Below are 14,016 nucleotides of genomic sequence, written 5' to 3' on the forward strand. Positions count from 1 at the left end.
TCTCGGCCCTCCCCTGCAAACCTCACACTCCCCAGGGGTCCACAGGCAGGACCCCATCGGGCCCATCCCGTCTGGAGGGCCACGTGCTCCAGGGTGACCGTGCAGCCTGTCGGGCCCAGCGTTGGCCGTGCATAAGGGCCGACGCCCTCCCCAAGCTCTCATCACGTCACCAGCACCACGGGGTGCTCTGGGTCACCTGTTCCCCAATTCCAGAGCGGCCTCTGGCCACAATGGGGTCTCCAGGACCCCCGCAGAGACCTGAGAGGGTGTAGGGCCCCCAGTCGCCCCCTGTGGGTGAGGCACTGCAGGAGAGCTTCACAGCCAGTTGGGGGCCACGGCCGCCCTGCATCTAGGAAGTGGCCAGCCAGCAGACGGCACCCAGAGCGGGACGCCCAGGACCCCACACAGCCCGTCGTCCACAGCAGCACTGGTTACGGCGGCAGCCACGCGGCTGGCACGCTCGCTGATGAGCAAGACGGGGGTCCTCTCCGTGACTCCTCTCCGTGACTCGGCGGACAGGCCCGGAGCTCCACCACCTGCTGCACGTGGCCCAACCTTGGGAGGCATCGCTCAGTGGGATGAGCCCAACCCAGGGCAGACGCCGTGTGCTTCTGCTTCTGCGGGGCCCCTGGAGGCGCCAGGCTCACAGAGATGATGGAACACGGGGGATGGGGGCAGGGGCTGGGGGAGGGCCTGGGGTTAGACTTTAATGTGGACAGAGTCTCGGTCTGGGAAGATGAGAACATTCTGGAGATGGCGGTGGGAGGGCCGTGTAACAGCATGAATGTGCTCATGGCCCCGAACTGGACCCTAAAGGTTAAGACGGCGGCTTCCACGGTGTGTGTGCTTTACCGACTGAAAAAAAACCCAGAACACCAGGTGAGCAGACTGACCGGCCGTGACCCGCGGAGCCAGACGGCCCGGGGTGCCCTGTCCCCCGAGCCCCCACCTCCGGAGGCTGGACGCGGCCGTGCCCACAGACGTCTGGTGAGGCGGGCGGGGCCCTGGGCCGGGGCAGAGCATGGGGCGTGGCAAGCTCCCCCCAGGAGGCCCCAAAGCACCAGGTGCCCGGACGGCCGGGTGGGGAGGAACAGCACTCCTGAGCCACGAAGCTGGCCGTGGACGCCCTTCCAAGTGCTAATGCTACGTTCCATGAATAAGACAAATTGGGAGATATTTTTATACTTAGGAAGAAGGATTATAGCTCTCGGTGGTACACACACTGCGGCCGGCACCGTCCGCATCTCCCTGGAAAACCGTAATTTAAACCGAGCTGGTGCTTCTGGCATCCGGTCAGCCGGCCGCTGCCCCCGGGCACTGTTGGTCAGGGGGCAGCGTTCAGCCCCCAGAGGGGGCTCTGGATGGCCACCCCCAACCCCTCCTGTTAAAGGCAGAGTGGGGCCTCTGGGGGGGCCTGTCTTGGGGGCTTCAGGGTCACAGTGCAGTGGTCCCAGCCTCTGCTCCCCACACCCCTTCAGAGCCCCCCGAGACCCTCACACGTGTCCGGTCTGTGGCCCACGGTCACTTCCCCGCCCCCGAAGGCAGGGCCAGAAGCATGGCTCCAGGCCGGGAGAAGCCACACTTTCAGAGCCGGAGCAGGGACGACAGCCAGGGTTAGGACGCGCCTGGCAACTCTCTTCCTGGGTTCCTGACGGACCACCTCTGGTCCTCCGCACGGGGCCGCCCCCACGGCCCACACCTCAGGCTCCCAGCCACCCCGCACCCACCGGCCGCTGGAGGAGCCGCTGAGGCCGACACAGGGATGGCCTTGCAGTCACCACCTTGCCCCATCTGGGCCTGCGGCCCAAGCTGGAGACCGCAGCCAGGAGGCGACGTCCGCCCACGGGCCTGAGCATCTGGGCTCCAGGAGGCTCCATGATAACCTCCTGGGCTGACATAGAAACGCCACGGCTCAGGCATGCGGGCCCAGGTCCGCGTGGAGGGCGCAGGCCGAGGGTCACGTCTCAGGGACCCCAACAACCTTCAGGTTCCTAGAACGACAAGGACGGGACTCTGGGCCACAGGGCGGCCATGCCCGTGTCTGCCAGCCAGGGAGAACCCAGGCTGGATCGTCTCAACTCTCAGGGAGCCCCACGCCCTGGGGGAGCCCAGTGGCTCTGCCTGGGTGGGGCCTTAAAGGATGGATAGGAGTTTGCAAGGCAAGGCAGGAATAAGAACAGGACAGGCCGGCCAGAGGCTCCCTGGGAACTGCCTTCTGGGCCATCTCCCCCACCCTCACGCACCCCGGGGGCAGGGTCGTGTCCCCAAGAGCGTATCCTCAGGGCTCTGCAAGGGCCCAGCAGAAGGCAAGCGCTTGCTCAACATCTGAGCCAGAAAAGGAGGGCCAGATGGAGGGCAGAGGAGAGGAGAGGAGGCGCAGAGGCCGAGGAGCCGGAGGAGCCGGCAGGGCTCAGGCCCCGAGTGACCTGGGCCCGGGCCTCGAGTCCGCACCCCCGCGGGGGCCCCAGGCGGCCGGGTCCGAGGCGCTGTAGCCTGTATGTCTCGCTGCGGCTGGCTCTGGGACCGGCTGGCAGCCGGAGTCGGCCCAGCCTGTGGCCTCCCCACCACCTCCCCTGGGGCCCTCCCTCCGGCTCCCGCCTCAGTTTCCTCTGTCGGGGGAGACAGGACGGCTCCCGCCCAAGGACTGCTCCAGGCCCGAGCCCAGGACGAGAGAAACCCCGAGCCTGTTCAGCTCGCTCAGAGGTCCCCACACTGTCACCTCCCGTGGCTCCAGAAGCTGAGGGCCGCAGCCACGTGGACACAGGCTCACTGCTGGGGGACATGGGGAGAAAGTGCCCCCTACCTGGGATGCCCGGCTGGCCGCCGCCCCAAGGATGGGCAGGCAGGGGAGCCAGGGGCCTCGAGGACACGCCCTGACCCTGCGGGACCCGGGGACACACTCACCCTGTGTTTGGGGGGCAGGGGGCCGCAGTCCGTGTGGAGGCAGCCTTAAACAGACACCCCAGGATCAGGCGTCCAAGCCGGACTGACTCGGGGCCACAGGCAGAACCTCAGGGGAGGCAGACGGCTGGCAGCCCGCGTGGGGGCCACGCTCACCGAGCGACAGGGAGGCAGGAGGGGGCGCGGGAGGGCGGGCGGCAGCACAGGCTGAGCCGCACGCTCGGAGGAGCCGGCGCGGGGCCCCGGGGGAGGTCGGGGCTCGGCCTGCAGTCAGGTGACGGAGGAGGTGTTTCTCCAAACAGAGCCTGGGTGTCCCCGCCAGAGACTGGGCAGTAAAGAGAGGACGCGAACACAATCGGAGGGCACGACATCCCAGGACGGACGCAGCCTGGTTCCACCGCAAAGCCAGAGCCACGAGGCCCCTGGGCGTCCAAAGCGCGTGAGCCACGCCGGCCTGCCGCTTCGCGGGCTCCAGCTGCAGCAGAGCTGCCCCGTCGGGGCCCTGGGGCCGCGGTCGGCTCGGCGGGCACTGACGGCAGGGGCCGTGGCCGGGCTGACGCCAGCCGCCCTCGCCCCACTCTGCTTGGATGCGCCTGCAGTAACTTCTACGTGAACTCTGTTGCTTCTGGACTGAGAAACTGGAAACATACCACCCAGAACGACCGTCTCTAGACCTGAGCGTGGGCACAGACAGGTGCTGCCGTCCCGAGAACGCTGGGGATACTCACGTCCACCTCTCCCTGGTCGATCACGTAGAAGTTGTCCCCTTCGTCCCCTGTGAGGGAAGGAAAACAGAGGCGTGATGCGAGGAGGCGGGCTTTCGTCTTTCTGGTAACAAACCACCTTACGACGCTGCTTCCCAGACCTCTGCCCAGCAAGGCCGAGTCTCACCCATCTTTAAAAATCTTTAAGTGGAAGCTGTGCGTACGAAGGTGCGGAACGCAGTGACCTACTTCACACTCGCCAGGAAACGGTTTCCGCAGTCAGGCTGCAGAGAGTCCTCTCCCGACACCACTGACAGCTGAAGTCCCCGGCTGTCGAGCCTCCAGGACTCAACACAGCTCCTCAATATTTTTAACCATGAGAAGGTCCCCCGTGGCTCAGCAGTAAAAAGAATCTGCCTGCCGATGCAGGAGAGACGCTAGCTCGATCTCTGGGTCGGGAAGATCCCCTGGAGGAGGAGGCGGCAGCCCACTCCGGTATTTGCCTGGACAATGCCATGGACGGAGGAGCCTGGCGGGCTGCAGCCCGTGGGGCCGTAAAGAATCAGACATGACTGAGCGCTGAGGCTGTCAGAGCATATTAGCACACACTAACTTGTGAGGTGGACTCTTATGCAGGGTCATAGTGACCTGTCTCGAGGACAGACAGTAAGAGTTTCGTGATAAACACATTCGTAAGTAAACAGCCAACCCTTCGCGGGGGCCCCGGCGAGGAGGAGCTGGCGGCGTACCTTGCTGTATGACGGTCTCCCCGGCGATGTGTGTGACGGGGAACATAGCGTCGAATATGTCGCTGCAAAAGAAAGCATGGCGTGTGGGGGCCATGGGGGCGCTGGGGGCCGCCCTGCCCTCCACGCGGCTCCTGCTCCCGGGCACGCGGCTCCTGCTCCCGGGCTCGGAGGCGATGAAGACCCCAGGGACCCGCCGCCCCTGGGCTCAAGGCCCCTTGTCCTGCACAGCCTGAGGATTTATGAAGACGGGGTCATTTGGGACAGACTCCACTCACAGAAGACAACGCAGATGGGGGCCGTTCCCACAAGGACACGGCGACCAGTCCTGACTCCTTTTCTACCTCTTTCCATCTAAGGGAGCTGAGATGCTGGACACAGAAACGGGAAGAAACCAGACTCTCTTAACTGCTTGCTCGATGGGCACAGAGGCTCGAGGCTGGCTCCCCACCGGGCAGTCTGGCTGTTTCGTCTCCCGAGTCTGCTGTGAGATGGACCCTCAAGCGGGATGCGGGTGCAGGGAGCCGGGGACGCCCTGCCGGCCGGGGGAGCGTCCACAACCGCCCAGGAGCCTCCTCTGGACAGCAACCAGGCGCAAAGGCCAGGGTCCGGACACCGGAACCTAACCACCAACCACCATCCCTGGGAGGCCACCCACACCCGGGCACATGTCTCCCCAGAAGAGAAGCAAGACGCTGGGCCCCTTGGGCAGAGGGCTCTCAGGGGTCTTGGAAACAGGTCAGTGGAGGAGCCCCCAGGAAACAGACACGGGCCGGAGACCCAGCCCGCCTGCGCCCGCCCGCTCCCCAGGCCCAGGAAACAAACACGTCTGAAAGCCGTTGCTTTCGTCTATTTAAACACTTCTTTGTCTCCCTGGAGCGGGGGGGAGCAGGTGAGGGATGGGGGGGTGCGGGAGCCCCCAGACCGACCCGCACGGATGCCTTCCTCTGCTGGGCTGAGTCCCGCTCCTGCCTGCAGACACACCTCAGCCCCTGAGACCCCCTCCCCGACACTGTCAGCGGGGATGAGAATCGGTGCCACCACTGTGAGAACAGGATGGAGGTTCCCGAAAAAGAATAAGAGCAGAGCTGCCATATGATCCTGCAATCTCACTCCTGAGAGCGGGGCTGGAGAGAATTCTGATTCAAAGAGACACGTGCAGCCCAACATTCACAGAAGCAGTGTTTACAGCAGCCGAGACGTGGAGGCAACCCAAGCACCCATCAGCAGAGGAAGGGGTAAGGAAGGCGCGGTGTGCTTATACGACCGAGTGTCATTGCTGTTTCTGTTGTCCAGTTGCTCGGTCGTGTCCAACTCTTCGCAACCCCATGGACTGCAGCACGCCAGGCCTCCCTGTCCTTCACCATCTCCCAGAGCCTGCTCAAACTCATGTCCATTGAATCAGCGATGCCATCCAACCATCTCATCCTCTGTCGTCCCCTTCTCCTCCTGCCTTCAGTCTTTCCCAGCGTCAGGGTCTTTTCTACCCTGGAATATTACACAGCCATAAAAAGGAATCAAAGAATGCCATCTGCAGCAACGTGGATGTATCTGGAGGGCTTCACGCTAAGTCAGATTTTAAAAAATACCATACAATCTTACTTATATATGGAACCTAGAAAACACAGCACACCAGTGAATATGACGAGACAGCAGCTCACTCAAAGGCACAGAGAGCTGGTGGCTGCCAGTGGGGAGAGGGGGCAGTGCAGGGGGAGAGAAGGCAAGAGGCACAAGCCGCCACGCAAACAACGAGAAGGCCGCAGGGACGCAGAGCACAGGGCGCGCAGCCAGCATCCTGCAGTGACTCTAGATGGAGCATCTCCCTTAAATGCGAGCCACCGTGCTGCACACCCGGAGCACAAATCATAAATCGACTAGAGCTCAATCAGACAAACTGCACTGATGGATCCCACTCGGTACGTTTCTGGGGCAAAAAAAAAGACTCATGCAAACAGAGCCACTCCACCTTGGGCTTGTTATTCTCAGCCCAAGAGCACTTTAGATGTTCGTCACAGCTAATCCCAACAGCACAGACGTTTTGGCTTTTGTTTATTTTAAATCTAAACCCCACTGCCCAAGAGCCATTTTAAAATAAGGCTAGTCCTTGACTTGCAAGTAAATGTTCGGAGCACATCCTGCTGGTAAGTTACTTGCTTTGACCTTGGAAACCAGACATCCGAAGTCACTACGGTCAAGCCAGGGGCCAAGGCCACCGAGCAAGGCGCTTGAGAAAACAATCCTGAGACGAGGAGGGAAGGGGCTGGCTGGGGTGGGGCTGGGCCTCAGCCCTGAGGTGCCCCCCACCTTGGGGGTGGGCGGTGGGCGTGCCTGATCCCGGCTCCTGGAACATCCACCCCCGGGAGGGCCGTACCTCGCTGACACCTTCCAGGCCGTGATGGGCTCCCTGCCACCTGCTGTCCCCATCCCGGCAGAAGCCAGAGCCTGGCCCTGCAGCCCTGGGGTGAAAGCAGATTGCCACGGAAACCAGGCCTTGTCTGGAGGGCCACCTCTGCAGACGAGGAACATTCTCTTTGATGGTCGGAGAGCCCCCACTCCTGGGGTGAAATATCAGCCAAGTTCTTCCAGCCTCTGTGACCCGACTTCAAACCTGCTCTCAGGACAGCTGGCCTACCGGATTTGACCACGTGGAGCTGGGGCCTTGGCGTGGCCCCAAACCCCAGGGCCCAGCAGAGGGGCTCTGCGGTGGCCCGGACCAGCCTGGGCGGTACCGTGGCTCCCGCTGCCTCCGAAGGTCACGTGAGCACCGCTGGGAGCCACCGGCGTCTTAAAGCCCAGATGCAGGTTAGCGGCCCTGAGTTCACAGCAGTGGGGCTCGCTCTTGTTGAAGAGCCCTTCCCCTTCTCCCTTCCTCCCCGGGCTCTGGGGCTCATCCTGAGATTTGAGAGGCTTCCTTTTGGCTGTGGGCTCCCCAAGGGCTCAGCTGGTAAAGAAACTGCCTGCGACGCAGCAGACGTGGGTTCGATCCCTGGGTCGGGAAGATCTCCTGGAGAAGGGAATGGCGGCCCACCCCAGTATTCTTGCCTGGAGAATCCCATGGATGGAGGAGCCTGGCCGGCTACAGTCCGTGGGGCGGCGAGAGTCAGACACGACTGAGAGGCTGGCCCGCCACCACCACCTGTCCTTCGCACGTTCTCTCTTACAACACGGAACCCGGAGGTGTGTATGCACCTTAAACCCCCAGGCGGCGTCATGCCACGGAGCCCGCCCCGTTTCTTCCATGTTTTCAGGAGCGCATCTGGTACAGCTTCTCACTGTACCCTCACATGGCACGGAGGGAGGCTCTCTGGTGTTTTATTTACTTGCTGCGCCGGGCCTTACTTGGATCTTTAGTTGCAAGACGTGGTGTCTAGTTTCCTGACAAGGGACTGAACCCGAGCCCCTGCAGGGGAGCCCCTCGTGTCTTCTTATCCCATCGCCGGGGTCCCACCTCACCTAAACCCCACCGCCTCCCAAATGCCTCCAGGGAGGCATCACTTCAGCAGGTGAATCCGGGGCACAAGGTTGGGTCCAGAGCATCCTCTGCCAGGTATTCCCATGAACACATTCGGACCTTCTGTCCACAGGAAGGGGGTCTGGCTTGTATTCCCCAAGGGTCAGCTGATGTTCCCAACAACATCCACTGATTGCTCCATCTGGGGTTTACGGCCTGATGGGCGTGCCCCTCCAGACTCATTTGAAAGCCATACAATGAGCGGGCAGCTTTCTCATTCTCTATTTTCTGGAGCCACTTGTAAAAGGATGGACGGTTTGCTGAAGTTTTAACAGAATTCATCCATAAAACCTCTGAGACCTGGGCCTCTTTGCGAAGGGAGGTCACCACTGAAATTTCTGAGTGCCCTATTGATTGTTCATGGGTCAATGGTGCCCCATTTTCAAAGGTAGCTCCCAATATCTAAAAATTGAGAGATCTATAAACATCATAATTTTTGTTTTTCTTTGGATGGAAAAAAAGGAGTGTCTAGCAATGCCTTTGTTCTCGTGAAGCAAGAACCAGGCCCCCCCCACCGGCGGGAGCACAGGCTGTGTCTGCAGGACCCCGGTCTCCGGGCCCCGGAGCCCAGCCTCTGTTTGCAGCCCCTGCCCGAGGGGCTCCCTGTGCAGAGGGGTGACAGCTGTGTGTGTGGCCTCCACCAGGCGGGGGTCATCCCCATGACGAGCGCTCCTCGCTGGCAACCAGGGGACCTGCAGCCACCCTGAAGGCGCCTGAAGGGACCGGGGGCTGAGCATCCACGGAGCTCACCCGTGGGGCACCGGGCACAGCCCCGGGCACTGCAGGAGAGCACCCAAGGGGGCGATGGCCCTGTCCGTCCCGACCAGGAGCCACCATGGCGACTCCTGCTGGCTCCCAACCCCGGGCACACAGGGGCCCCTTCGCCCAGTCCCAGGACGGGCATCAGCGGCGCGCTCCGCCCCTGGACCTCAGCCAGTCTCGTGATCTGGCCATGGCCTTCCTATCCCCTTTTATTGGCTGACATTTCTGATAAACTGCCGAATTGCTGCTGCAGGTGGCCTGCCGGGTGAACACCCCCCACCCCCACCCCTGCAGAGAGACCTGCGGAAGCAAACAGGTTGGACCAGTTCTCCGAGCAAGGCCAGAGGCCACCCGAGTGCACCCTCACCGGAGGGAGGTGCCCACAGCGAATGGAGCCGCGCCTGCCCCCTTCCAAGGCGGACCTGGCAGGTGGGGTGGCAAGAACCCCTGCACCCCGCCCCGGACCCCCCGGCAATCTGCCCTTCCTCCAGCCTTCTGTAAACATAGGAAGGGGGAGTCCCCTGAACCCCGGCAATCTGCCCTTCCTCCAGCCTTCTGTAAACGTGGGGAGGGGAGTCCCCCGAACCCCAACAATCTGCCCTTCCTCCAGCCTTCTGTAAACGTGGGGAGGGGAGTCCCCCGGACCCCCCGGCAATCTGCCCTTCCTCCAGCCTTCTGTAAACGTGGGGAGGGGGAGTTCTTGGGACTTTGAGCAAAAGCGCTGTGACAGGGACCACAGGACCACCTCCAGTCCTAAGGGGAAACCTGCATTAGCAGTTCCAACATTTCTGTGTCTTTATTTCTTTAAACGCTTTATTCTGAAAAACGTCCAACTTTCCGAGGCACGGGGGTATCAGAGCCAGGACGTGTGTTTCTGCCCCCCGCTGGTGAGGTCACAAGAGCAGGGCAGAACAGGGCACAGGCGCTCCTGCCCCGGGCGCGCGCCAGACGCACGGGACGAGCACCAGCGCCACGTGAACTGAAAAAGGCCCTGTGGGTGCAGAAAGCGCGCTCAAGACAGCGTTTTTTCGACGTTGAAATGATGCCAGAAAGGGGAGGGACACACCTGACCTGGAAGCCGTGGCTTCCCTGGGCTCACGTCAGCGTCACTCACACTCCAGGAGCCAGGCCCACAGGCAGAGCCCTGGGGACCAGCACCACGGGACGCCCTGCTTTCTGCCGCCTGTCGCGGCCCCGGGGGTGAGGGGCTCTCTTCGTCCACTGGAGCCAGCGCCCTGACAGGGTGCCTGGCTTGTGTTTAGGCTTTTCCACTGTTTGGGCGAAACTGACTGCAAGTTTCCAAATAATTCTCTCTAAGCAGCAATAACTCAGGCGTAGCTGTTCACGGTGCGGAGGCAGGGCTCCTGCTCCCTGCTGGAGCACCGAGGGCACGGCGTTTATAAAACCCTCGGAGCCTCCGCCTCTGGGGACCGGAGCCGCTGAATCTGTGGCTGCCTCCTCAGCCACAACGTCGGGCTCTTCAGAGATGCCCAGGAATGCGTGACTCCATGGGGACATTCACGGAGCCCCGGGACGACCAGGTGAGTCCCGCTGCACAAAATTAATGCACGTGACCCACACCCAACACCCCCCCCAGACCTCGGCGGAGCTAAGCCAGAGACCAGCGACAGGAAGGTGGCTTCAAGGCCCTGAGTCCCGGAGACGAAGCAGCCCCCTGCTAAAGGGCACGTGGTTAAAAGAAGAGGCTTCAGAGAGACTGAAAGTGTGTTTAAATGAAAATGAAAAGCAACTTGGCAAAATCTGTGGGAGGCAGCAAGGGTCGCGCTTGGAGGCGAGGTGCAGCATGGAACGAGCGTGTCTGAGAAGGGCAGAGACCAAGGGAACTATCGACAGAAAAAGAGCACGGCAACCCCAGGGCAGGTGGAGAGAACGCTAGAGCAAAGTTTAAAGCAGGAGGCTAATAGGGAAAGTCAGTGAAACCAAAGCTGGTTCTCCGGAAAGATTAAAAAGACCTATAGACCCCTAGCCATGGTAGCCAAAAGGGGTGGGCAGGAGAAACTGGGACAGAGAGGATACACGGATAGCCAACGTCACAGACCAGAGAGAAGGCATCACTACAGATCCCGTGGACTGAGAAGCATCAGAAAGGGAGGCTGCAAACAACTGTGTGTCCACAAATCTGACAACTTGGAGGAAAGATCAGTTCTGTGAAAGATACAGCCTGCCGAAACACACCCAAAAAAACAGATAACACAGCCTATGAAAGAAGCTGAATCAGTAACTGCTCCGCTATCCAGACAGAAAGCAGCAGGCCCAGGCGGACTCACGAGCGAATTCCACCAAAGCTTTAAGTTAGAAGTCACACGAATTCTCTGCAATCTCTTCCAGACACAGAAGCAGAGGCAACACCTTCTAACTCCTTCTGAGGCCAGAGTGACCCTCATACCAAAACCAAAGATGCTACAAGAAAGGAAATTACAGACCGTTGTCTCATGAGCACGAATATAAAAACGCTCAGCAGAACACAGGCAAATCAAACCCAACCCTGGATTAAAAGACTTTTACACCACGGATACACGGGCTTCATTCCAGGCATGCAAGGTGGGCTCAGTGTCCAAACATCAAAGATGACGCATCGCACACCAGGGGTAAAGACGGAAAATCACATCAAGGGACGCCTAAGGAGCGCTTGACGAAACTGAACATCCATTCGTGATTTTAAAAAAATACTCTCAGAAAAATAAGAACATGGAGATCTCCCTCAACTTAACAAAGAGCTCCAGAGACCCTACAGTGCACCCCACACCTGGCGGTGAAAACCAGGATGCTTTCCTCTAGGGCGGGGACTCAGGCCAAATGTATTTCCCTCACTAGTCTTCATTAAGGGCATACTGGAAAATCCCTAGCTATGCAATAAGATAACAGGACGAGAAAAGGAAACAGAGGGTCAGAGACTGGAGGGAACTCCCTGGTAGTCCAGTGGTTAGAACTCTGGCTTCCACTGCCGGGGGCCTGGGTCCAATCCCTGGTCAGGGAACTAAAATTCTGCGAGCTGTGTTGTGCAGCACACACACACACACACAAAAAGGCACAGCCTGGAAAGGATGACATAAAGCTGTTTGCAGGAGACGTGAGGTGAAGGCGAAGTCGCTCAGTCGTGTCCGACTCTTTGCGACCCCGTGGACTGTAACCTACTAGGCTTCACCGTCCATGGGGTTCTCCAGGCAAGAATACTGGAGTGGATTGCCATTTCCTTCTCCAGGGGATCTTCCCGACCCAGGGATCGAACCCGGGTCTCCCACATTGAAAACACGGCTATGTAAAAACATCCTGAAGAACCAACAACAGAACAAAGCCTACTGGAATTAATGTCGTTACAGCAAGGCTGTAAGGCACAGGGTTAATGTGCAAAAGTCAATCACTCTCCAGTATTCAAAATGGGAAAAAAAAAATCCTACACCATTTACCTTAGCACACCACAAAAATAAGACACCAAGGTATGACCCTAACAAAGCCTGCACCAGAGCTGCATGGAGCTACCAGGCTGATGAACAAAACTTAAAACCAAATAAACGTGCGCAGGCCCCGCCCCGGCCCAGCCAACAGCTGCGGTCAGCGCCAGAGGGAGAAGTCCACCTCCCCTCTCACCCCCAGCACAGACCGCGCGGAGGGCCCCTGCCTCCTGACTGACGGCCGTCCAAGGGTTGTGGCCCCCATGGTCCCAGAGCCAGCTGCCAGAACCCCTGTGGCAGCCGTGGTTCTGATGGAGGGAAAGTACACGGAGGCCCATCAGGCCTGCGCCCACACTGCAGCTGAGCGGGGCTGCAGACACCACCACCACCTCCACACAGCTCAGAACCCGGGCGCGGGGAGCCCCGCACGCAGCTCAGAAGCCGGGGCCTGGGCCCAGGGGAGCCCCGCACACAGCCCCACCTCTACAAAGCCCACTCTGCTGCGTCGGGCGTCACGACGCGTGGGGTCTGGATCCTTCCTCGAGGATTTCTTTCCAGAAGAGCTGCAGCCAACAGTCGTCCAGCAGGGCCCAAGGTGGGCAGCGGCCCCCAGACCAGGGGGAGGTGCACACGAGAGGGCGCTGGGGCCCATCTGAGGCCCAGGCCAGGGTCACGCAGCCTCCCCGCCATCTGGAGAGAGGCAGGCATGGCCACCCTGCAGCCTGAGAATCCTCAGCTACACAGTGGGGTGTCCTCGCCGAGCACCCCAGAGGCGCCCTGAGCTCTGTGGCCTCACCTGCTTCTCTCCAGTGGCCCTGCACCCACTTCCAGGGATCCCCGGCTCCTCCCATCACCTCCCTGGGGTCCCACCCCCCCCCACCGGGCTGACTCCTGAGGGCCCAGCCGGCCTGCACAGACACCGCGCCCTGGGAACCCCAGGTCGGCATGGGCTCCAGGACGCTGTCACCACAGTGCACTGAGGCCCTACGTGGACCCTGACAGCCACCCCGCGCAGGCCACATCCAAGGTCAGGCGTGGAATACAGGGTCCTGGTTCCCTCCTCCTTCCTCCTCACCTCCCAAGGCAGGAAATGTTTTCCAGGATAAGCAGCATCTCACTTATTTAACACAGCAAGCCTGGGGATCAATCACGAGACCCAGGAGGCCCAGGCATTGCAGCCTCCAGATCAGCTCTGAGCACGTGCGTGGGGGAGGCCGTGGCGGCCCGCCAGCTCTGGGACACCGCCTCAGGCCTCAAGGGCAGGGGACGCATGTCCTTTCCACGGCTGCTGAACCAGTCAGGGGCGGCCTCAAAGGGTCTGCAGCAGGCACCGCGGAGGCCCCCAGCCAGGCTGGCCAGGGGGCGGTGGGGCAGGAACAGGGCGGGTGAAGCTGGCAACCGTAGGTGAGCAGCCTGCAGGAATGGAGGCTGGAGGGCAGAGAGGGCAGAGAATCCAGCCGGTCATGGCGCCAGTGGACACCCAGGACAGCACCACGCCCAAGAGCCACAGGAACATGGGCCTGCCCTTCGTTGGGGTGCCCTCCACACACGTCCTGGGGCCCAGCACAGAAAGGGCAGCGAGGCTCTGTCACCAACAGAGACGACCCCAGGGACAATCGCAGGGTGAGAGCCACTCGTGGGAGCGAGCACGTGGCACCCATGTGCCAGGCACAGGGTGGCGCTCTGGAGCGGCCTCCTCGGGCAGCAGCCCGCGCCCGCCGGAGGCCCGGCCAGCACGCACCCCGCCGCCCAGGACGTCATCACAAGCCACCGAGCGAACAGGCAAGGCAGCAGAGGCACCTGGAGCCCGCATTCGCCAAGGGCCCCTCTCCTCTCCCTCCGGGTGCCACTCGGGACCCTGGCCCAGCGTGGGCAGCGCCAGCCCCAAAGAGACACCAGCAGACGAGGCCCAGCCTGATGGCTGCCCCCCCGTCCCCCACTCAGAGCCCCCAGGAAGGCTGTTTCCAGGCCCCGGC

General features: G+C 61.2%; 1 protein-coding gene across 2 annotated transcripts in view; it reads right to left on the minus strand.

Annotated features, from left to right (window-relative positions):
* The window catches only part of PRKAR1B (protein kinase cAMP-dependent type I regulatory subunit beta), a 75,768-nt gene that overhangs the window by 25,648 nt on the left and 36,104 nt on the right, over positions 1-14,016 (minus strand). For both annotated transcript variants that reach the window (XM_068968011.1, XM_068968010.1), the window contains exons 5-6: positions 4,355-4,416; positions 3,630-3,676 (exon numbers count right to left, since the gene is read on the minus strand). In XM_068968011.1, the coding sequence (XP_068824112.1) occupies positions 3,630-3,676; positions 4,355-4,416 (109 nt within the window). The remainder of the gene's footprint in view (positions 1-3,629; positions 3,677-4,354; positions 4,417-14,016) is intronic.

This window comes from Capricornis sumatraensis, chromosome 3 (assembly GCF_032405125.1).
Source record: "Capricornis sumatraensis isolate serow.1 chromosome 3, serow.2, whole genome shotgun sequence".
Taxonomy (NCBI): Eukaryota; Metazoa; Chordata; class Mammalia; order Artiodactyla; family Bovidae; genus Capricornis; species Capricornis sumatraensis.